The sequence below is a fragment of the Crassostrea angulata genome, chromosome 6, assembly GCF_025612915.1.
Source record: "Crassostrea angulata isolate pt1a10 chromosome 6, ASM2561291v2, whole genome shotgun sequence".
NCBI classification, from domain to species: Eukaryota; Metazoa; Mollusca; class Bivalvia; order Ostreida; family Ostreidae; genus Magallana; species Magallana angulata.
In genome coordinates this window covers 37,992,146-38,019,697 of record NC_069116.1, presented here as the reverse complement: position 1 = coordinate 38,019,697, position 27,552 = coordinate 37,992,146, and the positions used below count along the sequence as shown (strand labels likewise).

At 32.8% G+C, this 27,552-nt stretch overlaps 1 protein-coding gene and 1 long non-coding RNA gene across 2 annotated transcripts in view; one reads left to right on the top strand and one right to left on the bottom strand.

Moving 5' to 3' along the window:
• Positions 1 to 1,108: 1,108 nt before the first annotated feature.
• LOC128189607 (uncharacterized) lies at positions 1,109 to 12,794 on the bottom strand. Its single transcript, XR_008244255.1, has 3 exons — positions 12,492 to 12,794; positions 6,399 to 6,516; positions 1,109 to 1,341 (listed from the first exon to the last, which is right to left on the bottom strand). It is a non-coding gene; the product is annotated as an uncharacterized LOC128189607 (long non-coding RNA).
• LOC128189604 (3-methyl-2-oxobutanoate dehydrogenase [lipoamide] kinase, mitochondrial-like) overlaps positions 2,705 to 27,552 on the top strand; it is a 34,617-nt gene continuing 9,769 nt past the window's right edge. Inside the window, exons 1-9 of the mRNA XM_052861266.1 lie at positions 2,705 to 3,441; positions 6,115 to 6,183; positions 6,415 to 6,525; positions 14,283 to 14,330; positions 14,671 to 14,790; positions 15,643 to 15,741; positions 18,693 to 18,766; positions 24,997 to 25,125; positions 25,605 to 25,694. Coding sequence (XP_052717226.1) covers positions 3,262 to 3,441; positions 6,115 to 6,183; positions 6,415 to 6,525; positions 14,283 to 14,330; positions 14,671 to 14,790; positions 15,643 to 15,741; positions 18,693 to 18,766; positions 24,997 to 25,125; positions 25,605 to 25,694 — 920 coding nt within the window. The 5' untranslated portion in view covers positions 2,705 to 3,261. The remainder of the gene's footprint in view (positions 3,442 to 6,114; positions 6,184 to 6,414; positions 6,526 to 14,282; positions 14,331 to 14,670; positions 14,791 to 15,642; positions 15,742 to 18,692; positions 18,767 to 24,996; positions 25,126 to 25,604; positions 25,695 to 27,552) is intronic.

Below are 27,552 nucleotides of genomic sequence, written 5' to 3'. Positions count from 1 at the left end.
ACGCATTTGATCAAGCTTGAAAACGCACACCGTAAAGACGGACGATAGAACTTTTACGTATGTGATTGGGTTTGGCGGCCGCCCGCTTGGACACGTGGGTTCTCTCCGGGTACTCCGACTTCTTCCCACAATAGTGACCCCCTCGCGCTAACATCCGTGCCAACGAGAGATATTTATATAAGTTGTAGAACTTGTTTATCAATCGTTGTAAAATAAATAAAGTTCAGGGTTGTTGGTTTTTTTTAACCTTTACGGCGGTAATTTAGTAGTTTTGTGTAGTATACGTATTAAGTTCATTGTATATACTGAAAACTATATATAGGACATGCATGTATTTGGAACCCATCATTAATCAGATTCTGATGAAACCATATTAATTTTATTCGTCTGCTAATTACTTTTATTCGTCTGCTAGTCTTTACTGTTGGTGACAATGGAAAAAAACACGTTAATATAGTTACATTAATAACTGACTGTCTCATTGGACTTAGAATACATGTAACGGGGATCATATGCACCTGTCACCCCCCCCCCCCCCCCCTACAAAAAATACAGAGAGGGCTCGGAAAAAGTCTTATGGCCCCGTGGCCGAGTCCAGAGGACAATATCATTTTAACAATAGAACTATTTCTTCTTGTATATATATTTTCAGTCGCGTGCCATTTTTATATTATTTTTGATTTAGATTTTCAGATTAATTTGTGTGATGTTCAACTTCAATTTAAATGCATGTATTGGTTTAGCAGCAGGTCTGTATCGCCCGGTCTGAAAAAGTCTGAGGTCGTCCATCCGGTTTTTTTTCAGACCTGGAGATAATGACCTGCAGCTAGTATTGGTTTGAACTTTCAGTAGATCAAACATGGCTCAATCTTAACTGGATAAAGAACTGAGAATTAGACCAAGTCGGAATTTTTAAGCTGATGCAACTATTTTCAAGATAATTTCAATAGTTAGTTTGTAAATTGTCACAAAAATTTAAGATTCATGATAAATATTTTTTTTGGCATGACATTTGATTCATCAAGAATATAAATGAAACAATAACAATATTGACTTTAACTTATTCTATTTTAATAATATAAAAGTATAGAAAGTATAAAACCACGCATTTGAATTTAAACATTTTATTATAAACAAAATATAATTATATTATTGCCTACAATTAATTATGAGGGCCTTTTCCTTACAGCACACTCGTCTAAAAAGTTAATCCGACACGCCATTGATATTCTTGGGGAAATGTTAGTTTTCGGACTGAAGTTCGGCAGGTAACATCCAGTTGTCCCTCCCCATTCCATTTGTCTCGTCCTGGACTAGTTAACACAACGAATGTCAACACATCTATAACAGAAAAAAAAAACCACGTGTGCATTTTCATGTACTAGTTTGTGTATGGTATGATCTATTTGTAGGTTTATTTTTCATATTTTGTACAGAACACAATATAATGACGCTTACACGCAAAATAAGGATCTTTATTGAAAATTATGAATAAAGTATAAAAGATTTTGTTTTAATTAATTATTTGATAGAAATCTTCTTTAAAGCAATATTAGCTGCAATTTTCATGTCGGTTATTTGAATTGTGCAATCGTGATTAACTACTATGATAAGAAAAGTATGGTTTATGACCATCTAATAATCATTTTTTTTTGGGGGGGGGGGCTGTTTTGATGCTCTGATTGACAAACTTACATATATTTACTGTCAAAAATTGGTTTGCTATTTATTCGATCCTCGGAGAAAAAAAAAATTCTTCAATTTTTAATGATTTGATGCAGAATTATGATGATAACAGATATTTGCAGCAAAATAAAGTATACATTAAAAAATACAGTTCATATTGCTTTAACAATGTAACATCATGCTAGATAATGTGGAACAACGTAAGAAGACAACCATCATTCCATTTTCTGAAGTCAATGTCACCGGACCCCCCACCCCCTTACAATCAGTCAATGGTATATACGAAATTTGTTTTCGAGAAAAACGGTATGATACCGCTATGACTAACACTGCCCAAACAAATTATAATTATAACAATACTTAATAATAAATAAATTAAAATGCTAAAGGTCCCAAAAGTATGTCAATTGTTTTTCTTTTCGCTATATATTTAACTGAAAATCAATATTTTTCAAAGACCTTGAATCAGCATATTTTAATATCGGAATGATTTTACAACCTCGCATTTCTGAGATGTGACGATTACAATCTATAAAAGTAAAAATTTTCGCCTTGCAAACTGCCATGGATATTTATAGTGGGGCACGAAAAAAAAATTATTTATGTTGTACATGTATTTAAAACATAGTTTTACAAATGTATTCTCAGAAAATTTTTTCAATATATGTCACGAAGTGTAAAATCAATCTGCATTAATCGACCCAATTTCTTCAAAATCTGACGAAATATGATTTGACATCAAAATACCTTTGAAATATAAGGTTTGTTTTCTATAAAATAACTAGATATTTTTTTTTAAATGACAAACTTTTGGCATGTAAATCTAACAAAACTGCGTGCACATGGTTAGAATGAGAATACATGTAAATATTTATAAAAAAAAAATTGATGGCCCCATGGTCAGGGGTCCAAATATTAGGGCGGGACTCTAATGGTCCCATAGTGACATGCATACATGCATTTATTTTAAATTCTTCACCTCTGGATATAGATGCATCTTTAGATGTAGCTGAAAAAACCCAGTGCTTTTTTAGGATGTGCATGGAAACCATAACAAAATTATTTGTTTGGTTTTCTTTTCTACTCAATAAGTCAATAAAATATGGCCCTATGTTCAGGGTATCTGATATTAGGGAGGGCTACAATTGGTCACATAGTGAACGTGCATGCATTTATTTAATTCGTTATTTATTGCTGGAAAAGTGGGTGCATTTGGTTTAGGATGAGCACCGAAGCCTGTGACATTTTTAAAACTACAATTGTTAAATGTCCATGACTTTAATTATAAAGTAAAAGATAATATTGTAAAAATAATGGCACTTCCAAGAGTCAGAGCCCCCCCCCCCCTCTTTCTCTCTCTCTCACCAAATTGATGTTGCCGATTCATGTGGATGCTTTGACGTTAAACTGAAGTTTTAATGGCTATATACAATTATATAGATTAACATAAACCATATTACACACTACAAATTCTTGATGTACAGTGCCATTGCGCTTATTATATATATATTTTTATTTATAACGGAGCGAGTTGGCAATGGGGCGAGTTGACTGGCGAGAATTCGGAACTGCAAGATGGCGACAGTCAGCTGTTTCAAAAGGAAAAAATATATAGAGAAATCTTTCCTATGCTCGCGATTGATATGTCAGTTTTTAAATTTTAAACAATATCACAGAACAAATGACTACACTGAGCGGACGTCCTCAATCTCCTCCTTCTACAACCAAAGCGCCATTGAGCAAGTAGCTAGACAGGTAACGATACATTATATTTGCTGTTTTTTAAAACAACACCTGAAGACATGTTAGATTTTATTATATTGAATTAGGATATACAAGAGCTCATAAAGAGACATCATGGGTATTTATAGACGATTCTGACCCCATTACGGCACTGTTTGTATACAATGTGTCTGCTTACTTCAGAAAGTGTCCTACTTGCCATTTAATAGCAACTGACTATGAATTAATTTTAAGGTAATATGCCTAAAGTTAGTTCCCATTTTAGTTCAATTTTAAATCAAATGAAGGTCGGGCCCTTTGCATTTTTGCATTGGTAGTCTTAGAATTTTAATGACTTGACCTCCTTGATCTGTATATTCACAATTAATGAAATAATTCGTTTCCATGACATTTGTCCCTGACATTATAAAAAAGAATGGACAATTAATTTGTAACTTATAACATAGCATGTAGACCATACTGGCGTGCAACCCTGTGCAGTTCTCACCGAGGACTATTTCTTGCCAGTGCATTCTCACGTCATTTTATCAACACATAAAATTAGATCCCCAAAAAATGATGTATCCCCGAGTACCCAAACTCCGTCACCATAACCGGAAAACAGTCCGCGTTTCTCTGCAAATTATTTTTTGCGGTTTTTATCATTTGCAATCACTAAATATAACATAAAATGTTATAATTTATAAAATTATTAACAAAAATATTCTTAATATTATTCAAATAAGCCCTCTGAAAACGACGTTTATCACACGTGCTATCATAACTTATGAACCTAACTCCGTCACCCACATGATCTATGATACGCCAGGGAATGAAGACACATTAACAATTTAGTTTAAACTCAACTTGTATCTAGACCAAGTTATAATAAGTAAAATCGGTGTAAACAATTTAAATTGTATATCATTTCATCAAAGTGAAATGATCGCCAGAATAAAAAAAAATTGGTCCTTGTAACAACAATCACAACGACCTTTTCAGAATGTATGGATGTCATTTGATTTCTGTCCATATATGTTTCAAATATATCATATCAAGAATGAATATATCAATGATTATGTTATTTATTTATTACATTTTTAATAAATGTAGCATATTCTATAATTACCGTATATATCTGTAACCCTGTATAAGGCAAAAATTACGGCATGAGCGATTTGACGTTATCATCAGTGTAGTGCATAAACGCTATTGCGGACTGAAAAAAATGTATCAATAACCGTAATAAAAAATAAATTACATGTGAAATGTTTCATCTTGACCTCTCTTAAAATGACTGACCACAGTAAATAATCGAATAGGCCTGCATGTCAGAAATATCGTTATTTTAGTGCACCCGTAAAAAGGTGTTAGCTGATTTCACGCAATTATTGTTGCATAAAATGAACAGGGTGTAATTTTGTTATGTTTGAACACATTCTTAAATTTAACCGTTGTAAATTGTTGACATTTGATTGAAGATTTTTGACATGCAAAAAATGACGTCATAATCGCACTTGATTTCAAACGGCGAGGAGTTTCCCGAAAGTGACGGAGTTAGGGTAGTGACGGAGTTAGGGTGCTATGCGATAACAATGCACTGGCGAGAAATGGTCCAGAATTGCATGATGCATGCCAGTACAGTCATTTTTGGTATTTTGAATCACCCCACGTTTCGTGTGTTCGGAAGTTTAAAGTACCACTGTGCAATGTAAGAATGTACATCAATAAGTGTATACCGGTAACTACCCAACAGTCAACAGTCATCATCAGCAATATATAAGTTATCTATATGCAAAATTTAAAGAGGAAATATCATACATTAATATAATAATGATTGATTTAATTAATGTACTCGCTATCCTCTATAATTGAGGCCACTGATTTGAAATACCTGGAACCCCCATCAAAAAGTCACTATTTCAAAGACACAGATCTGTTTCCTGACAAAATCTCCTTAATTTCTAATGATACCAAACAACTTATTATAAACAATGAATTTACATATTTTGCAACCAAGAATTTGATTAATTCAAAATACCCCAAATGACTTATCTGCATCACTTAATTATCCTAACGCTGTTTAAAATGAGCTCCAGTTCACTTAATTAAGGTACACTACACAGGCAGACCTCAAAACCATATGGTAAAGACTAAAATTTTATTCAGACAAGCTGTCATGCAGTCAAAAATTGATTTTTGGGTACACCTATAATGTAATGGGGGGGGGGGTGGTTGATGGAAGAATTAAAAGCAAATCAAGTTTTAATTAATATTTTGATATAATTTTAAAAACAAAAAAAAAAATAATTACATAGCCCAAAAACTACAATTAACATTATGGACATGCATTGTAATTCAAAAGTGAATTTAAAAATTGCAGAGTTCCCTTGACTTTTCTTTGCCCTGCTCTCAGATATATTGGGCTGCATGCTGTTTGATGGGTCCATTTAATATGCTAATGACTTAAACATCTGACATGCCTATATATTTAGTTATAATTTATGTATACTGAGTACTGAAGAAAATGAATGATCAGTTAATATATAAGATGCATAATGCATGCTCTTAAAAAAAAGAAAAAAAAAAGAAAGATTAATTATCCCTGACAAGTATTTTTGTTATCATTGAGGTTCAACCTTGAAATTTTTTTAACGGTTTTATGATTTACATGTGCTAGTACATTAACTTCTCTGCCTATTTCAGCCCTCGGTAAGGTTAACTCCCACAACTTTACTCTATGCCGGAAAGAGTCCGGACAAAAGCCATCTTCTGGTATGTTTACACCAAATATCCAAAAAATGAGTGAAACATAGTTCCACATTAATAAACTTGGTGTATTTGTAAAACTACAATTTCATCTCTGTAAACCAAAGAATTTTTTAAATTTTCATTAATTAAAGTACTGCTTGTATGCTATAGTTCATTAATATTCATAAAAGCAGATTCACATTTTTTAGGATCCAGTTTTACTGTATGTTATGGCCTACCTTTTGTCTGTTACAGCGGAGTGCCCAGTATCTACACAAGGAGCTTCCGGTCCGGATAGCTCACAGGATCCGGGGCTTCCGAGGTCTTCCTTTCATTGTAGGCTGCAATCCTACAATTCTGAAAGTTGTAAGTGTCTAAAAATTAGTCAGCAATAATTAGTTGTAAATGATTGAGAGGGGACATATTACAATACAATATCCTTTTATAGTATGACGTGCAACCAAGTTGGTATAATTGGAGTTGCATAAATATTGCACTCTGATTTAAGAAGTAAACACATTTTATATTTGTCTAACTATACAGCTCAACTACGTGTATACTGTGTAACTTAACTGTTAAATACAATATGATCCAATATTGTTTGCAGTACTGCCCTGTAATGTATACAGCGATTATACCCCAATTTATATACTGGATATGATACAACTCATACATGCAATACCACACGAATATTGACTTGGGTTCGAAGCAGCGTTGATTATACAGTAAAACACTGTTATAATGAAGTGCCAGGGACGGGCGATTTGGCTTCGTTTTAAGTGTAATTCGTTTTATCCGTCAGGTTTACAATATTACTTATTAGGTTTGTGACTGACTGTTTAAAGAAATTTGTGGGGTCGGTAAAGTCCATGGAAGGAGGCGGAGCCGAGCCTTCTATGGACTCTACCGACCCCACAAATTTCTTTAAACAGTCAGTCACAAACCTAATAAGTGTTTTGTTTTGTCGAGGACCTAAAGTTTGATATGTAAACAAACGTTTGTGTAGAAAATCCGTTCAAATAACGTTACGTCCGCCATGTTGCCCTATAAATTTTGACGCTTGCCTTTTAAAGAAATTTGTAAGGCAGCCACGTGACGCGTTTCATCCAATGACGTCGCAACATTCTAGTCCGAGGCAAAACAACCTGTAATATAGTCACAAAAAAATCACTTCGGTGTAAATGTCAATACATTATAAGCATGTTCGCTATAACCATGTTTTACTGTAATTGCTTCTGAGAGCTTTCTTGATATGTCAATATTTAAAAAAAATATTGACTCGTCAATATTTTTCAGATGAGCAAATATTTCAATCATTGACATTTTCATCTAGTATATAGAGTTATAAAGTGAGAATATTCTACTGAATATAACAATGTTTTATTTTGAATGTATGACTCTGTTCTATGCTGCTAAACAAAATATTAGACCCTGTTTTGTAAAATACAAAGCATTTGTATGCAATGATATATTTTTACCCTATATGTACCAATCATAAGAACACATGTTCTATGCAGTACACATCATGTGAGGACATAAGGCCATTGAAGGATCCTGTCTTTAGGTATTCGATGTATAACTCCCACAACTTTACTCTATGCTGGAAAGAGTCCGGTTTCAGTTCTGTCCTTTACATTGCAGTATGATTTTTTAATTTTGACCTAATTTTAACCCCATTGTCATTGTCAGAAACCCCACGGCTAGTCTATTCCTAGAACCCCAGACAGACACTACATGCTACCCACTGCATCCCCCTGTTAAGTAGATTATTTTTTTTTTTTTTTTTTATTTATTATTTTTTCATATGCATACAAACATTTTAATAATATAATTCAAAGCCATTTTTTATTCATCCACTCACACATTCGTGCTCACATTCATCCAGATTTGGCAGTGGTTGCTTATTTAACAAAGGCAAACGGTTAATATTAATAATAAACAAAGAAGAAACAAAAAATAAAAAATTACTGAATTGTATCAAATATATGTTTCCATACATGCCAGTTGTTAGTAAACTTTTGCATTTGAAATTTCTGACATGAAATATATTTTTCAACTTTGTATTTGTTATATAGATAAAATAGCAGCCCTAGTAGACTAGGCAGTATATCTTTTTTAAGACAGCAAAATAAATATTGTTTTGTGTACAAAATTATAAAGTTTACAACTTTATTGTCTTTTGACAATGGGAGTTCACCCAATAAAATATTGATAACATTGAAACCAATTCGTATAGAAGTATATTGGTAAATATGCATGCTTAGGTTGCTCCAAATTGTTGATATTTTTTCACAGCTTACAAAAACATGTTGGATTGTCTCAACATCACGTTCACAGAAGGAACAGCAATCAGAAGATACAACATTGATTTTTTTCAAATAGTAATTTACAGGAAGAATTCTATGAAGTAATCTGTATTGTAACCATTGAATAGATGAGTCATTGGTTGTCTTAAAACATACATTAAAAGCATCAGAAACACAAATTTCTACCCCATATTGTACCAATTCTGAATTCCACTTTGGTATTGCAGTTGGGGTTATTTTACAGGCAATGAACTGTTTATAAATTGGTTTTGTACATTTATCTTGCAAAAGAAAAGGTTTGTAATATAATGGAATATATGGAGTAAAGGATCTCTTAAATAAACATTTGATATGTACTGGAAGAGAGGATCTTAGATATGTTGATATAGCACTAACTATACTGTTGTATTGCATTGTACAAATATGCAAATCAAATTTTTTTTGAAAACTTACATGTGACAAAAAATTTCCATTATCATCTAGAAAGTCATTGATGACCTTTACACCTTTTTTGTACCAACTTTTTATAAACAATGTTTTCATACCAACTCTAATATGACTATTATACCAAATAGGCATAAATAAAAAATTTTCCTCAATATGATTATCATCAAAAGATTTTATAACATAGAGCATTGATTTAAATACATCTTTCCAAAAATTATTATTTTTCGGAATAACACATTCAGTAATAAATGCATCACCAAAATCTAGTAACAAGTTGACAAAGTCTTCACCATTAATGGCCTTCAATATGGAAGTCCATGAGCTATGTCCAACAATTAATCTTTTAATCCATGAACATTTTAATGACATAATAAACTTGTTAATATCCAACATTTTTAAACCACCTTTTTGATACTCTTGAATAACTACTGCATGTTTTATTTTATCACATTTGGCATTCCAAAAAAATTCAAAAATGTCTTTGTTCAATGTGGTGATTACCTCTTTAGGAGTAGGTAAAGACATAAATAAATGGTTGATTTTTGGAATAACTAGAGATTTTACTACCGTCACACGTCCAATTGGTGTAAGGTTTCTTCTTTTCCATTGTTGAAGCATGCTTTTAATTTTTGGAACTTGTATATAATAGTTTAACTCAATAACTTTTTCAAGATCGACAGAAAAGTTAATACCCAGTAAACTAAACGTTGTTGAGCCCCAATCTAGTTTCCATCTCGTGTGGTGAAAAACCTGATTTGAGAATTTTTTTGAGCCAATCCATATAATTTTTGTTTTTGCATATAATTTTTGTTTTTGAACTATTTATTTTCAACCCAGAAATATTTGAATAAAAGTCTAGAGTATCTAAAGATGCAAATAGTGAAGTAGGTGAACCATCCAAAATGAGAGATGTGTCATCTGCATATTGACTTATTTTATGTTCTTTACTGCCTATTGTAATACCTTTTATTTTATTGTTTTGTTTAAGAAGAATTGAAAGTATTTCAGCACAAAGGAGGAATAAATAGGGTGCAATAGGGTCTCCCTGTCTACAACCTCTTTCAATAGAGAGGTAATTAGATAAAAAGCCACTTTGTAACACTGAAGCCTTAAAATTTGTGTTTAATATTTTAACCCACTGGATTATATAATTACCAAAACCAAAAAAGTTCAAAACTTTATAAATAAATGACCAAGAAATAGAATCAAAAGCTTTTTCAAAATCAATTAGGACCAACAGTCCTGGAATTTTTTTATATTCAGTAAAGTGCATTAAGTCATAAATAAACCTTGTATTTTCTCCAATGAATCTTCCTTTTATGAAACCTGACTGGGTATCAGAGATAAGAATATCCAAAGTAGATCTTACTCTATAACTAAGACAACCTGAAATAAGTTTATAGATAACATTCAATAGTGTAATAGGCCGCCAGTTTTTTAAGTATTGTCTGGGCTTATCTCCTTTTGGAAGACATGAAATAATTCCTAAACGCTGAGAGATAGGAAGTTCTTTCTTGGAGAAAATACATGTTATTGAGTTCAATATAATTTTTTTTAGGTCTACCCAAAAGAACTTAAAAAACTCAGCAGTATATCCATCACTACCAGGTGATTTATTATTTTTCATATTTTTTAAAACAACAAAAATTTCTTTTTCAGTTATCTCTTTGTCTAGCAACTCCAATAAACATTTGTCCAACTTTGGAACTTCATAATTTTGAATAATATCTTCAAGATCCAAATCTAAGAGTTCTGAATCTTTTTCTGTATATAAATTTTCGTAAAATTTTTTAACTTCATCAAGTATGCGTGCCTGGTCATAGATCATACTATTTCCATCAAGTTCTAACTTTTTAATTGTTTAATTGTTAATAGCCTTGGATTTAGCAATTGAGGGAAATATGGTTACTTTGATTAACATATATGGTCCAAACACAGATAGTCCTGAGTTTTATGAGTATGTTCGTGAGATTTTCTTAGAACTGGATAATGATTTTTTATACTAGTTGGAGATTTTAATCTTGCCTTAAATCCTGTTATTGATACAAAAAACTATAATACAATAAACAACCCCAAGGCAAGAGAAAAATTACTTGAAATTATGGATGATTTATATCTATTGGACTACTTCCGGACTTTGAATCCTGACAAAAAGGTATATACTTGGCGGAAGAAAAACCCCTTAAAACAAGGGCGTTTAGATTATATTTTAATATCAGAAAGTTTGTCCAACTCTGTAGAGTCATACATAATTAAACCTGGTTATAGATCAGACCATTCCATTGTCATTGTAGAATTAAAATTTAACTCTTTTAAAAGGGGACATGGGCTTTGGAAATTCAATAATAGTTTACTTCTTGATAAAAAATATGTACAGACAGTGAAAGAAACCATACGGAACTTCTCTACGCAACATATACAAGGTGACACCGATGAAGTAGACGATAGTTTATTTTTAGAAGTTCTCCTTATGGAAATAAGGGGTGTCACTATTTCTTACTCCTCCCATAGGAAAAAGGAAAGAGACTTGAGAGAAAAGTCACTACTTGAAGAAATAGAAAAATTGGAATCTGAGGGAGAAATTAATTTACCCTTAATTGAGGAAAAAAGGTTACTATTAGAAAATATACGTAAAGAAAAGATGGAAGGACATATGATTAGGTCTAGGGCTAAATGGGTAGAAGAAGGGGAGAAACCCACTAGATACTTTTGTAATTTAGAAAACCGTAATTAGTTAAGTAAATTATTAGTCATACCTTATATAGCAAGCTTAGCAAGGCCATTCACCCATTACTATTTATTGCTACATGTATTACAATTTCATATAAGGAATAAGGAATCATTCTTTGAGTATTATGAGGTGATAATTTTGGTCGGGGCGTGATCAAATCCAAGAAAGCCCGAAGGGCTTTTTGATAGATTTGATCACGCCCCGACCAAAATTATCACCTCATAATATTCAAAGAATGATTCCTTATTACTTATATTTATATATTTTTAAGCCATCGTACGATTAAATATTTAAATATAAATAAGCAAACCCCGCTGGCGCCTCAGTTTGGCATCATTTGTATTATGGGTTATATAGTACAAAATCGATATGTAGTGTTATCACAGGCAAAGACACTGGAAAATGTAAATATAATGTATTAATTTTTCATTTCCTGGGATGGTCAATTCAATAATTGAAAACCCACATAGTAATAATTTGTATGATATTTTGGGCATTTGCAGACAGGTTCCAACTGCCTGTGTTTTAAGTTGTCTATCTGAAAATAACAGGGTTTCATTTCCTGTTGAAAACTTCTTTATGTTTTCAAGAAAAGTTTCAACAAGCGATGATCAGGAAATCTGTACATGTTTATCTCTACCTGTTTGTGGGTCATACAATGTATTATTGGCACAGATGACCTAGTTGACAAGATATTGGGCAATCATTTAAAAACTGCTTACTATATATAGCCAAATTATTCTCTCTTCAATACACTACTTTGTACATTAGGTATACTAGTATAGTTCTCAATAAAGAATGACAGAATAACTCTTTTAAAGATCATGAAAAGATGAGATGAATATTACCTTGTTTTCGATAAGTCTGAGCGGTCATCCTCCAGTAGAGAGGTCCTGCTGAATGGGGGTGAATCTCTCTCCCTTTATCAATTCAATGCTGACTTGACACTTCGTTGTGGATGCATGCCGAAATCACTCGGACAGATAAACCTTATCGAAATGAACTCAATCAGAACTGTCAACAAACTCTCGTGTTTTATACAGAGGTTGGTCAACACGGATGGTAGCCCAGAGAGTCATGAAATTACCTTTGTTGATGAATAAGGTTTCCCCAAAGTAAAATGTACCTGTTGCAAAATGATATCAGCTGGGGACTTGAACGGATGAGTGATCATGAAATTTACCGGGTAATTTATACAATAGAGATAACTATATACAGGTGGTTTGTGATTTTAAATGTACAGATCATGATATATCGTAATCAGACGTGGATCCAGGATTTTTCCCATACATAACGTATATTTAAACACAGGGTCCACCTCTCTGATAGAATATGAAATAGAGGGGGGGGGGGGGGGGTGGTTGTTCAACATTTTTGTACAACTACATGTAACTATTAATTTTAACTTGAGTAAATGACCGAATTGTAATTTCCATCTATAATACAGTGAATATTAAGAAATGGAGATATATACCTTAAGATTGTGACTTTTCACATATAATGTCAGGGCAAAGAATCAAACTACCAATATTCTTCTAATCTTTGAAGCTCATTAGGTGCTTTGAATATATATATAGAGACATTTTTAATCTGGAGTTCTGTGCTAGCTGTAGCCATGCAGGTACATTTGTATTTCAGAACTAAAACTTGATATTTGGTAAAGTTTTGCATGCATGTCTCGAAATTAGTATTGCGGAACCGGACTATTGTAAAGAATACTTTTTGTTTTCTCAGGCAATTCTATAAATTTATTAGCTATCTGCATGAACAAACCATATCTTAATGGATACTAAAGAAGATGTCTGGAAGTTCTTATCAATGGTGGAACTTTTTCCGCTTTGATGGAAACATAAGATGGGTATTACTGGAAATGGCTTTTATTCACAGCTCAGTTGAAACCTCTCTGGTGTAAAAAGAAGGCCGCTTTCTTTTGATAAACCCATTCTTTTTAATCAACCCCATAAACTATGAGTTTCTTGAATTTTATCCTGGACCTCACACTGTATAGGACAATGAACACTTAACAACCATATAAAACTTTAAATCAATCACTCAATTATTTTATCTAAAGGAATCCTTCATTAAGTTTTATTTCTCATTTCCTTATCTTTCATATGGCAGAATTTAGAGCCTTTCTTGCATAAGAACACATCATAAAATTTAAGCATGTTTCAGATTACACATGAAAACCAATCATAAATTCAAATATGTTTCAGATTACACAAACAGAATTCCAACATAAAGCTATGAATTATCTTTGAACTTGGGAATCTCAACATTGATATTTTCATTGATAAGATAGTCAGTTGCATGAATCATTTGAGAGTCAAATATTTGGAACATTTTTTCTGTAAACCAGATATGTTAGTAATATGAAATGTTGTTTTGGATGCCATCTAATGATTTCATTAATTCAGCTTGTGACATCACCTATTCAGTTAGTGATGTCATCTGTTCAGTAAGTGATATCATCTACCATCTATGAGTTTAAAAGTGAGCTTGTTAAAGATTTTTGGCTCCTGAGCCTGTTTAGATTTTAGTGATATCACTTATTCAAATAGTTGATATCACCTTAATAGTGATACATTGTATCAATGTGTTTTATGAAATACTAAATATTGGGCTTTTTTCTATTACAGCATGAAATGTACATCAGAGCTTTCTATATTCTTTATGAACATCCACCAGTAAGTATTTTAAAGCTTTAACCCAGTGAATATTGTTTTTGTGACTGTGTCTGACTTTATGTTTCTCTCTCTCTCTCTCTCTCTCTCTCTCTCTCTCTCTCTCTCTCTATCCATTCATTGAAATTTTCTTTAGGTTATACCATTCTCAATATTCTCAATTTTTCTTTAAAATTTGATGCATTTTAATACCTTTCATGTCACTGATTTATTGCTGAATTTATGGACTTTATGGATGTTTAAATTGTTAATCAAGGTTATTGATCTTCTGATGTTATTGTTATTTACTGGTTCTTGGTTATTAAGTTTTGTTGTTATTTGAGGGTATAATGTGTTATTTCAGGTTGTGGACTTTGCATCAGAGCAGGTTTATAGTCACACCTTAAGAACGCTACTCGATGATCATAGTAACGTAGTAACCATGCTGGCTGAAGGCTTCTCCGAGTGCCGCAGACACATTCAGGTATATGTCTGAACACAAACAGCTAGTTCAAGACCAACTGCCTAATTATTTATGCCCCACTTAATTAGTATTAATGTGGCCAGGGTCTGTCTTGTTTTTCCGTCAGTCAGTTTGCAGCTAGTGAACCTAGTGTACCGATACCTCAGTACCATCTTATGGGTTACCGTAAACTGATAAAAGATTTCATTTAGAACCATTTTAACAAGGCCTTTGACTTAGGATGTAACTATCTTTTTTTTAGGTCAAAGCAAGTTAAATATGATGCTGGTTTCAAGTGAAATGTACACAGATTGCATAGTCTTAGCTCAAAAGCCTGACAAATCTTGTTGATTTCAAAGAACCATGGCTGAGTGGCCAACAATAAAATAGACAGGCCTACATCACATTGCTGTTTGATACAACAACCCAAAGTTCAAGCTCCTGTTAAAATGATTCTTCTCAATCAGGATAACTCTTATGATGAAGCACTGTTTTGCAAAAAAAAAACTGAGATAGATTAGAATTACTGCCCTTGGACTGGGTCTATATAAGCTTCCATTTTAATAAAAGGTTATCGTGTTGTATATCTCTTTTGATCAAAGTGGAAGGTGCATTATACAGCTAGTACCAACCAATTCTTGGGTTGAGGGTTTTAATCAGTACAATTTTTACAGACAAAGTCAAGGGGCACATACTATACTCGGGTTAGATATGGACTTTGGATAAGTAATATAGATCTAGCTTCAGGGATGAATTCTATTATAAATAATTTCTATATACCGGTAATATGACAATGATGCTTTATATAGGTGATGCCTAGTTTAGGTTGAACTCTTGTATAATCTTTGATTATCTTTGCTTTATGTATTTCAGGATGAGGAAATGATACGACTGTTTTTGGACCGAATGTTGAAATCCCGCCTCGGAATTAGGTTATTAGTGGAGCATCATTTGGCTTTACACGATGAAAAGGTACGAGAACATCAAAACCTTGTCAAATGAGACCGCGAGAAAATAAATCACATCGAGGAATATGACAACAAAATAAAACCGAAATGCCAAATCAATTAATTAACTGATGGAGTAATTTTCTATATGAAATCATGTTTCACTTTCAGCATCAGTTGATACATTTTTTTTCATTAAAAACAAATAAAACATTCAGTGACAGTAGGTCGTATCCGTGGCGTTATTGTGTATAGTTATACATGTAATTCCTGCCCTCCACGCACCACCACGTAACAAAGAGATGAATGGAAAGTGATCATCTGTATCAATTATGGATGTCAGAATAAGTGCACTCGTTAATCAGTTATATGATAGCTCTGTTTGAGGGATGCACGGTGTAAAGTGGGGACTAATGGATTTACTCAGGACTTATACGGAGGGTACTCGTGAGGAGACTCCTTTACAGAAATTGTGTCTACTCATTCACATGATAACATGCAACAATGTATGCTGTTATCTATAACAGATTTCACAATGCTTTTCTTTCAGTTCAGTTGTTTTAATTTTGTAAATTTACCAAATGTAGGTCAGCTAGCAGATAATTAATGATTTAATTGCATGGCCAGGATTCATAAACTTAATTAACAAAACTTTACCTGCTGTGTAAAAACTTATGCTTTTTACTTTTCACACATGAGGGTTACCAGTATTAAGCAGTACATTTTCTTTACAGTAACTTTCTATTTTCTCCCAAATTTGTATATAAATAATTAACTTTCTTTCTTATAACCATATCTGTAAAAAGCCATGTCAAGATATTCGAAGAAAGATTCAGCTGAAAATAGTTGAAATTAAAGTGGCAATAGCTTTTCATGACCAAATATCAAGAAATTTCAAAGGCTATTTTTCCTTTGGCTCTACCACATATGTAATCCATCAATAAATTTTTAACACTCTTTAGCTCAGTGACTATAGATAATTTTAAAAAGTATATAAATGTACACAATAAAAATTTTCTTTGTTGTTTTTTACATGTATAATAAGTAACAATTTACACAACCAAATATTTTGTCTATTTTCTGCAAAGACTACAACCACTAACATATACATTCACTTGTTTTAAACAGTAAATGGAAGCATCTTATTGTTTAGATTATACATAAAGAATCATATTTTGGAGCAAGAATATTTATTGGTTAATGAGAAGTATCAAAATTTGATGTGAAGCATAGTCTAATACATGTAATTGCCAGCAATTGCACTATCTAGTACATGTAATTGTTATCAGTTGCACAGTCTTGTACATGTAATTGTTATCAGTTGCACTGTCTTGTACATGTAATTGTTATCAGTTGCACAGTATTATACATGTAATTGTTATCAGTTGTACAGTCTTGTACATGTAATTGTTATCAGTTGCACTGTCTTGTACATGTAATTGTTATCAGTTGCACAGTCTTGTACATGTAATTGTTATCAGTTGTACAGTCTTGTACATGTAATTGTTATCAGTTGCACAGTCTTGTACGGTACATGTAATTGCCAGCAGTTGCACAGTCTTGTACATGTAATTGTCAGCAGTTGCACAATCTAGTACATGTAATTGCCAGCAGTTGCACAATCTAGTACATGTAATTGCCAGCAGTTGCACAATCTAGTACATGTTATTCCCAACAGATGTGGCAATATCTGAAAAGAAAGAAATATGAACACATGTATAAAAGTGTGTTGTCTTGAACTGATACCTGGTAATTCTTGGCTGATTTTATTCAGCTATTAATTTCATGGACAGTACATGGTACAAGGAAAATTGATTTTTTGGATACCATAATTATACAAAGTAGTTTTCTGTGTGTCATGCAGTGAATAGCTGTGATCAATCCCTCATAATTCACAACCTGTTTTAGTGGTCATGTAACTTTGATGTTCAACACTCAATTCATCAACAGACAGGTGTGGTAGTGATTTTTCTCGGCAGGTGAACTATTGTCCTCTATGAACAGTTGCGAGTACATCTATTTGCAGATGAACAGTTGTTAACACTCCTGCTGACTTGTTTTTGTAGACATTTTTCCTGGTTATTGACTTATTGCTCACAAGTCACTCTCCATCCTTAATGGTGATAAGCCCCGAAAGGTTCCATTCCAATTAACACTGTAGTCATAAGGTTCAGATTTCAATCTTTGTTGGGGGTATTTTTCCTTTTTTCCCAGCAGAGATAAGACAGTTCAAAGTAGGAATGGCAATATGTCAAGTGGATAGCATTTTGTTGACCTGAAGATGTTATTCATGTGGAAAAAAAATTGTACTCAATAAATAAAACATTGGTGATTTCACCTACGTATTCAAAAGAAATTGTTTAATTAAAACTGCAACATTCTCTGTTTTTTTAGTCTGATATTTTTTCGAGGGTAGGGGAGAAAATAATGAAATCTTCTTTAGGGATGTTTATTCGTCACATACCAGCCCCCGTACTAGTGTGCAATAAATCTAAAAGTAAAAACTTAAATCTACTCCTCCGTAGAGGTCGAACAGATAAAGGCATTTAGACTTACACTCCTCTGTTCTTTCATAGGAATATATATGTACGTATGATTTTAAGAATATTTATAGTTTTTATTCTAGCCAATTTAGCAGGATAATATTTAAGAAAGGTTGTCCCTATAATTAGTTTGTTAATTTTGATGTCAATGAGAGTCATCTCCCTTTACAGAGAGTCTATGTACCTTAAGGTGTTACTGTATACTATATACTAAGATTTTTGGTACCATATGCCTTCATTGCCATTGAAGCAAATTATGACTAAGCAAATTATTCCCTTTAGCAGTTTTTTGTGTCTTGGCTCCCAAGATGCATGTATATTGGCTTTATGGGGATAATATATCTGTTAAAACTTTGGGGTCTTTGTATGCAAGTTATGTTTTGTATAGCAGGATTTGGGGTCATTAATTTTTTTCATATTAATTGTTTTGTAGGCAAACCATGTTGGCATTGTAGATGTTAACTTTTCTCCAAGAGTTTTCGTGGAACAGTGTGCTCAAAATGTCAAGTAAGGAAACTTCCAGTAAAGACTTAAGTGTTTTTTAATTGACATCAAGGACTAAGAAATTCATCTGTCTAAAGCAGAACCTCTGTTTTGTTGTTGTTAAAGAAAGTTAGCTCGTTCAGTTTCGACAAGAGACTCCTTTTAGCACACCTGGGGCCCGTTTCTCAAAAAGGCCTACGTCCAGGCGTAAGCTTAGTCCAGACTAAATTGGGGACTAAACCTCAAAACCAGACTAAGTTGCGTTTCACAAAAAGGCGGAAACTTAGTCGGGACTAAATTTGGGTTTAAATCTACGTCTGCTAATGGGTAGGCGTAAGTCCTTAGTCTGTACACAAAAATGCAGAGCGTTTTGTTTCTAAGGCAAAATAAATAGAGATTTTTAATTTTGGGATTGTTTTACTTGTTATTAAGGGAACACTCAGTAAGCTAAGGTGGCAGGGGACAGTTTTTTTGATACAATTCATTGTAGCCAAGGGATGCATGTCTTCGAAACTCTGTAACTAGAATTTCCTCAGTTCCCATTCAGCACAAATACCTTTAATTCACTCTTTATAAGGCCAATCACCAATTTCTGAAGAAAATTACTAATCAAAACCTGTAAAATTCTCTACATACTGGTTTTTATGAGATTTTGACCCTTTCATATTTTGCTAATTTTTCGTGATTTTTCAGCTTTTTAGACCTCCCCCAGCTAATTCCCTGCAGAGGGTTGACCTTCCGTACCGCGTGCATGTTGCACTATCACATGTCACAAACTTACCGGTGTATAGTTTTCAATGTCCCATCCACCTACTTTTCGTGTTATTTTACCTCCTGTCTGTAACTTGCAATTTCACTGTGTAAAGTCAGCACAACAGTCATAGCCGCAGGTTTCGTATTTTACTTCTGATTCTCATGTACCTAACATAAGCGGCCTACATATTGCATATCAATTTCAACAAGAGACACCCCTCTAACTAATGATAATTATTAAAAATCATTTCATGAATTTTAGCAACACTCATAAGCCTTCAAGTACAGCAACTCTCAATTTTACAAAAATATTGACGGGTACTTTATTCGAAACTGTCCCTTGCTACCTTTAACATACACTAACATTCTCTGAAAAGTCATCTTGTCTTAAAATTAAAAAGCTTATGCTATTCTGAAAAAAAGTACACCACATTTTGCCAATTCCATTGAGGTTTAAGAAAAATATGGCCATTTAAGTGAACTCACCATTTCCACTTTCCTCTATTTAGCACAGATTCACAGGGCTCTCCATAAATAAAGCATCTTTACCTTATCTTTTAGAGGTCAACTGTTGTTCAATCTCCTTAAATAAGAAACCTTATTCAATACTACATACATCTGCTTGATATTATTGTGATAAAAGCATCACATCACTTAGAAATCCCTTTACATGTATACCCTCCCCCTATCTTTTGATTTTCACATGAAGCATTAGGTTGAACACTTTAACCCAATATTATGATACCTGTGGCAGTTTCCTTGAGTCATTTCTTACACATAATTGAAAACAACCATCACTGATATTTAAAATTGATCTTTTTTTGGTAAATGGATGATTTGCAGCATTTTTATTCACACAAAGTCATGTCGCCCTACATGTGATTTCTTGTTTTCATGAAAAACTAAGCCTTTAATCATATTTAGTGGATATCTTAAATAGTCTGGTTTCTAGTCTCCTTTTAACTTTGCTAAATTAGTAAGACCTACAAGTGTGATGTGTGCGTTTAATTAAAATGAAATTCAAACACACCCGGGTACCTGGGGACGGATGAGAATTCCATCAAAAATGTTCAAATTTTACATGTTTTTCTACATTTTTGATGCATATATACAATAAAAGGGTAAAAATATGTTGTTTCTTGTTCATTTCAAGAGTAATTATCATAGCAGATGTTATTTCAAGGTCAAATGTACATTTACGTATCCTACATGTAATGGTAATGGAGTCCATTGGAAAGAAGGGGTGGCTTTTTCAATTCTGTAAATACATCTAAAATACCATTTTTTGATAGGAAGGAGCAAAAACTTGAGTTTTTTGACATATTGTATACTTTGATAACTGCATTTGTCTACATGTAAAGTTCATTTGAAATAAAAATATGCTGTTTTAAAAAAAGTGGGTGATATAAGTCAGGTGGATTAATGTTATTTCATAAAATCAGACAGCAAAATGGCTGCAAATTCATAAATTTAATGATTTAATTGATAAAAACTGTTTTAAAGTATTTATTCTTATCTCAGTAATTAACTTAAGCCTATTAATTGTCATCAGGATTGGAAATGCCTACTCTCTAAGCCAATTTACTCTAGTGGTGGTCATTCTTCACATTTAAGAGGGAGTTACTCCCCTTGAATATTTTAGCTAATAAATCATGTCATGACATCTATAGCCAAGAAAATCATCCATTTTCACAAAATGTATTACTTATGGTACAAAATCCACTCAAAATTACACTCAAAGGAGAATATGAAAATACCATATAGTCTTGAAGGTGGCAGGGGACAGTTTTTTTGATACAATTCATTGTAGCCAAGGGATGCATGTCTTCGAAACTCTGTAACTAGAATTTCCTCAGTTCCCATTCAGCACAAATACCTTTAATTCACTCTTTATAAGGCCAATCACCAATTTCTGAAGAAAATTACTAATCAAAACCTGTAAAATTCTCTACATACTGGTTTTTATGAGATTTTGACCCTTTCATATTTTGCTAATTTTTCGTGATTTTTCAGCTTTTTAGACCTCCCCCAGCTAATTCCCTGCAGAGGGTTGACCTTCCGTACCGCGTGCATGTTGCACTATCACATGTCACAAACTTACCGGTGTATAGTTTTCAATGTCCCATCCACCTACTTTTTGTGTTATTTTACCTCCTGTCTGTAACTTGCAATTTCACTGTGTAAAGTCAGCACAACAGTCATAGCCGCAGGTTTCGTATTTTACTTCTGATTCTCATGTACCTAACATAAGCGGCCTACATATTGCATATCAATTTCAACAAGAGACACCCCTCTAACTAATGATAATCATTAAAAATCATTTCATGAATTTTAGCAACACTCATAAGCCTTCAAGTACAGCAACTCTCAATTTTACAAAAATATTGACGGGTACTTTATTCGAAACTGTCCCTTGCTACCTAAGTCTGAGACTATTTTGATGTTTCTAATAAAATTTGAACCTATGACACGAAACTGATTTCAAAAAATTGAGAATACTTCTTTAATAGGAGCATCTCAAAACGTTTATAGTTGTAATCTGTGCTTGTGTGTGTTTGACTGTTTGTATGTTTCTTGCCTTTATGACGAAAAAATTTACAACACGTTTGCATTATTTACAAATTTAACTAGCTAGTCATACTTATTATATATACAAATGTATACCCCCAATAACTCAAAGCAGATAGGAAAAAAAGTAGGACTCAACGTTCTTGTTAGATCTAAAAGCACCCTAAATATCTTATCTGGGGGAGGGGGATAGGGGATTTTTAGGATCTCTTTTCCATAAAACTTTGAGAAACTATTCGCTCATAAAACTTTCTTCAAATAGGGAGGGGGTTCTTAGATTACTGCTTTTATATCTATATTTTAATCAAGATACTGTATACTGGAGTACTTCTTCCTGTATAATCTTCATCCTTCTACACTTGCAAACAGTTTCGCCCCGTCGAGAATTCTCCGAGTCACAGTTATGTTTCAAGTTACTTATAATAATATTAGGCATTGAAACAGTATATATTACTTTCAAACCCCCCCCCCCCCCCCAAACCCCCCCCCCCCCCCCAAAACAAAACAAGCAATTAATCAAACCAAAAACAGGAAAGACTGTACTGGAAACTCTGGCCTCAAATGTTGTTATTTATCGTGTTGTTAATTGTAGAAAATATCTTTCAAAACTTTTATCATTTGAATTGCAGAAAATCGAGAATCGTTTTCATGTCATATTGTCTACAATCTGTCTAAATTCCTACAATATTGGAACAGAGGATGGAATTTTTCTTTCTTTCTGTACACATGGACAAGGTTCATATACTTGCTATTTATACATGTACATGCAGTGGATATTTTCGATTTCAGTAGGTTTCTGTTTAAATCATAGCCATATTATTGTCTATTAATAATTCAGTGATTTGATTTGAAAAAAAAGTATAAAGCCTTATCCCAGCAGCTGAAAGTGTCTAAATATCTATATGAATCATGACTGATCATTCTGCAGACGTATGCAGACATTTCTACTGTACTCTGCCCCTGCATTCTAATAATATTTTCAATTTTACACGAATATTGGAGTTAATTTCTATGCGTTGTTTCGTACATGATCAATTAAGCACAATATTGTCTGCAATGAATTCAATTGTCATATATTTAATTTCTGCATCCTCTTATGTCTGCCCCTTTCATATGACCTGCAGTGTACCGGTATTTTCTCTAAAATCTCATTATGTCAAGAAGCGTATAGGCATTTATTCTTTTTTTTTTATTAACATAAACTGTTATGAACAATTTTAACTTGAACATTCTGTGGTATAGTATAACTTGTGTACTATGAATCGGAAAATTGATCCACCACATATAATCATTGCCTCAAAGCAAAACAAAATACATTGTACGCATGCTTAGTACTCAGCGGAGATGTCTTAGTTCTTCAACATTTAAACCCTAAATTACGCCTCTTTCAGAAACGCAATTTAGACCCGACTAAATATTGGCGTAACTTTGCTAGTCGGACTAACTAAGGCCGAAATTTACGCCTTTTTGAGAAACAGGCCCGAGCTAAAGAGGCATAAATGAACACAAAATAATCTTTAAAAATCTTATTCTCAAAAACTAAACAACCAAAGGTGCTCAATGTTAAGCTTAAGAATATATGGTGAAAAATTTTAAAATCTTTTTAAACAAGATATATTTCATTAAGTTGTCTATATATAGATATTTTGCATTTGATACTCTAAACGTATTGCTGCCCAGGTGAGCAATGTGGTGCCTAGCTGGGCCTCTTGTCTATTTTTGTTGCATTTGACTAGAATTAACAAGGATGTTGAAACAGGATTGTTAACAGCCACAAATGATTCATAAGTCTACAGTTTCTTATATTGATAAATCTTGAAAAGGGTATCTTGGAAAAGGGATGCTGGAAGTAATTGTTCATGATTCGTGTCATACTTTGGGATAGACCTTTAAAAATTCGGATTGGATGATATATTTATAGTTTAATATACTAAAATTGTTGTAGACATAGAATATTGTTTACATCTTATATATTATAACAAATTCATGATATATTTAATAGCTGTGTTTTATTTGATACAATGAATGACTGCTTCGTATTTCTTGCCTTGATATACAACAAGCAATGTTCCTTCTGATTGCTTTGAATGACAAACAATCCTGAGACTCTTCCTGCTAGTTTCTTGTTCATCTTACAATAATTTTTGCTACCCAGGTAATTGGTAGGATCTTATTGAACAAAAATTTAGCCATTTATTTAGAATTAAATTATAAGCATGGACTGTTTAATTTTTTGTTTACTGTGTAATGAATATAATAATGAATTGCAAAATATTTTTTCAAGAGCCTTCGACTGTTATGAAATTTGCAATTTGATTTTGGATTTATTTCTTGATGAACAAAATAATTACATGAGTCTTTCCTACATTGTCAGATTTTTTTAAAGCAGGTTTTATCTATTATTCACATACTGACAGAATTTTTCCATGGGATTATGGAGTTGAAAATTGCGATGTTATTAATGCCTGATCCTGTCAAGTTTTTTAGATTCATAAAGTCTTTTTATTGTACTAAAACCCACCCATATTTTAATTTTTCTTAAAAGAACAGAGTTATTACAAGCCTGGAAGAATTTGACAGCTGTATGGTCTAATAATTCTTTGATATTGCTGTTTTCCTCAAATCAAAGCATAAATAAATCAAACTATTGACATCATTCAGATTTATTCTTATTTGAAAATTATCAGCACATTAATCATTTTCTTTTGCATTTTACTCCATCCTACTTTCTCTATCATTATGTTTATGGTAAATTGTATACTTGTCAAGATGCAGATGTACTTGCGTTGATAATTATTATTAATGCAACAAAATATTATATGTTTACAACTGAAATTATTGCCCACTCTGATGGTAAAAGAAATATGGAAAATTTTTATCTTTTTTAAGCAATTAATTTAAAGTATAACTCCTATTTAATTGAAATTTTTCAGGAACCTTTGCTTGTCTAAATATGGATGTTCACCAGCTATTCGTTTGAATGGACATCTTCATGCCAGGTTTCCATATATACCACAACCTCTGGAGTATATATTGGGAGAAATATTAAAAAATGCCTACAGGTAATGAACTCATATTCTTCCCTATCTCTTATGATGTTTAGCTTTATTCATTGTTGGAAAACGACATGTGATTCACATCAATTCTCTCAGTCATCGTTTGAGGGCGCTTGTGTCCTCAAAACCCTGGTTTGTGATGACGAGCTTCATTGTCTGAGAGAGTCCAGGCCTCGGGGTCATGAAGTATTTTTAGACTTAAGTCCAAATTTCATAAAATTTCGTTTAAAATTTGTAACTATCAACGTAATATAGCGACACCTTTTGATAGCACTTCATTTTTCAATTTTTTTAATCACAAGACAATAAGACAGTGTACAAATTTCAACTTTAGTCAAAGTGTCTGCTTCATGATCCTGGGGCCATGAAGAGTTATAAAAGAACTCCAGATTTCATGTCAAACGAACATGTTGAACAGTTTTCATGGACATATATATCGATATAATTTTATTGTGAAATGACCTCTTTCTTCAATTTTTCTTCAGAGCCTCTGTTGAAAGTCATGTCACAAATAGAGACAATATTCCTGATATTATAGTCACAATTGCCAATAATGACTTGGATTTCATTATAAGGTAAGCTTTGAGGTCTAAGATAAAACCATTTTTACAAGAGCTTGGACTTTGGATAGTTGTGTCCATGTGACTTAGGCATGTCTATTTCATTGCTGGCCACTCAGTCATGGCTCTTTGAAATCAACAAGATTTGTCTGGCTTTTGAGCAAAGACTAGCAATTGGTGTATATTTCACTTGAAACCATCCTCATTTTTTCTTGTTTTGATGCAAGAAATACATAGGTACATCCTACTGAAAGTCCAAGGCCTTGTTAAAATGGTTCTAAAACCCTTGTGGGCCAAAGTGTTTTCTATTGAGCAAATTGAGTGTAATCACTGATAGAAGACGTGAAAACAATCGTGAATGTACTCAATCTTTGTAAGAAAATCTGTTAAGTTATCATGGTTAGTCGTCCTAAAGAATGCAAGACATTCATACAGCACCAAGTGTTAAGACAATGGGCAAACTCTTTTAAAAACAGAGAGCAATAATGACTTGATTTTTTAAAATTTTGGACACCCTCCATTTATCAGTTTAAAAGAATGCAAGCACGAGGCATTGTTGCTCTTGTCTGGTGACAAATGAATTTTGACATTGTCTTTTAGGGAACCTTGGATTTAATGTCTTTCTTTTGTTCTGTAGCTGTTTCATTATACAGTAACGTTTGCTCAATTACACCAGTTTTTAAAAGAAAAATGCAAAAATAAAGGTGATTATTGAATTGACTAGAAGAAACGAATAACTAATAATCAGGATTTACAGATTTGTTAATTAAAATGTGGAACACTCTGACTGAAGGAATGCATTTTTGCAGCTTCAAATGAAATTTATTCTTTGTGTATTGATCGAATACTGTAAATTCCTTAGAAAAAGTTAAGAATTATTATATGCATAAAATTGCTAGGGCAAATAACCCTCGCAGATTTTTAATTTTTTTGAAAGTAGTGAACTGTATAAAATCATATCAGAAGTTTGGTGCTGGTGATTTTGTATTCTCACAATATGATAAAAAAAACTGTGGACAGTAGATTGCCAAGCTACACACACTTTAAAAACTGATTTAATTGATATTAAGTAAGGGAATGACAATTAATACACAGGATTAATAAATTGCTTAAAATTTTCACATAAAAAAATTAATTTGTTGTCTCTTGTTATAGCATCTTGCTTTTAGAAATCGAGAGTATCGGTTATGTACATATGGTGCTCTCAAAGTCTTGGGATAAGATTACGGTGAATTAAAGACACTTTTGTAATTGCTGGTAGTCCATCAGTGGAAAGTTACATCCAATGAAAAAAAAAAAAAGTCTCTTCACTCACACAAAAAGTCATGTTTTATGACATCAAATAGCATCAAATGTTAAGGTGTGCCACCTATGTTTCTTGCTTATGAAACATTTTTCCTGCAAAATTTTATTTTTATCTTGATAATCCCTTCATGCCGGAAGTTAACGTGCCTTGTCTAACTCTCCGGTAGTTGTTACTTGCCGCGCGATAACCTCGTAATAGTCGACAATTTCAGAGGATAATGGAGAGAGATGGATATATATATTGCCATCCCGATCTGTTTGCAATTTTCTGTACTTTTCTGTTAAGAAAATTGTTCTGATATTGCACTATATTAGATATTAATATGGACTCCGCAAAACTTTATTCCATGACAAACACACAAAATCAATATAATGAGAAAATTTTGTGTTTATTGTAAAAAATTTAACATCCAAATTGCATTTAAACAATTAATGGAAACTTGTAGCTGGCTTCAGCTAGGGGTTGCTATAGATTAAGATATTCAAATGAATGCTGAATTCATAATTACATGGTATCCACAATATTCTTGCTTATTGAATTCCTTAAATTGTTTTTACTATAATATCA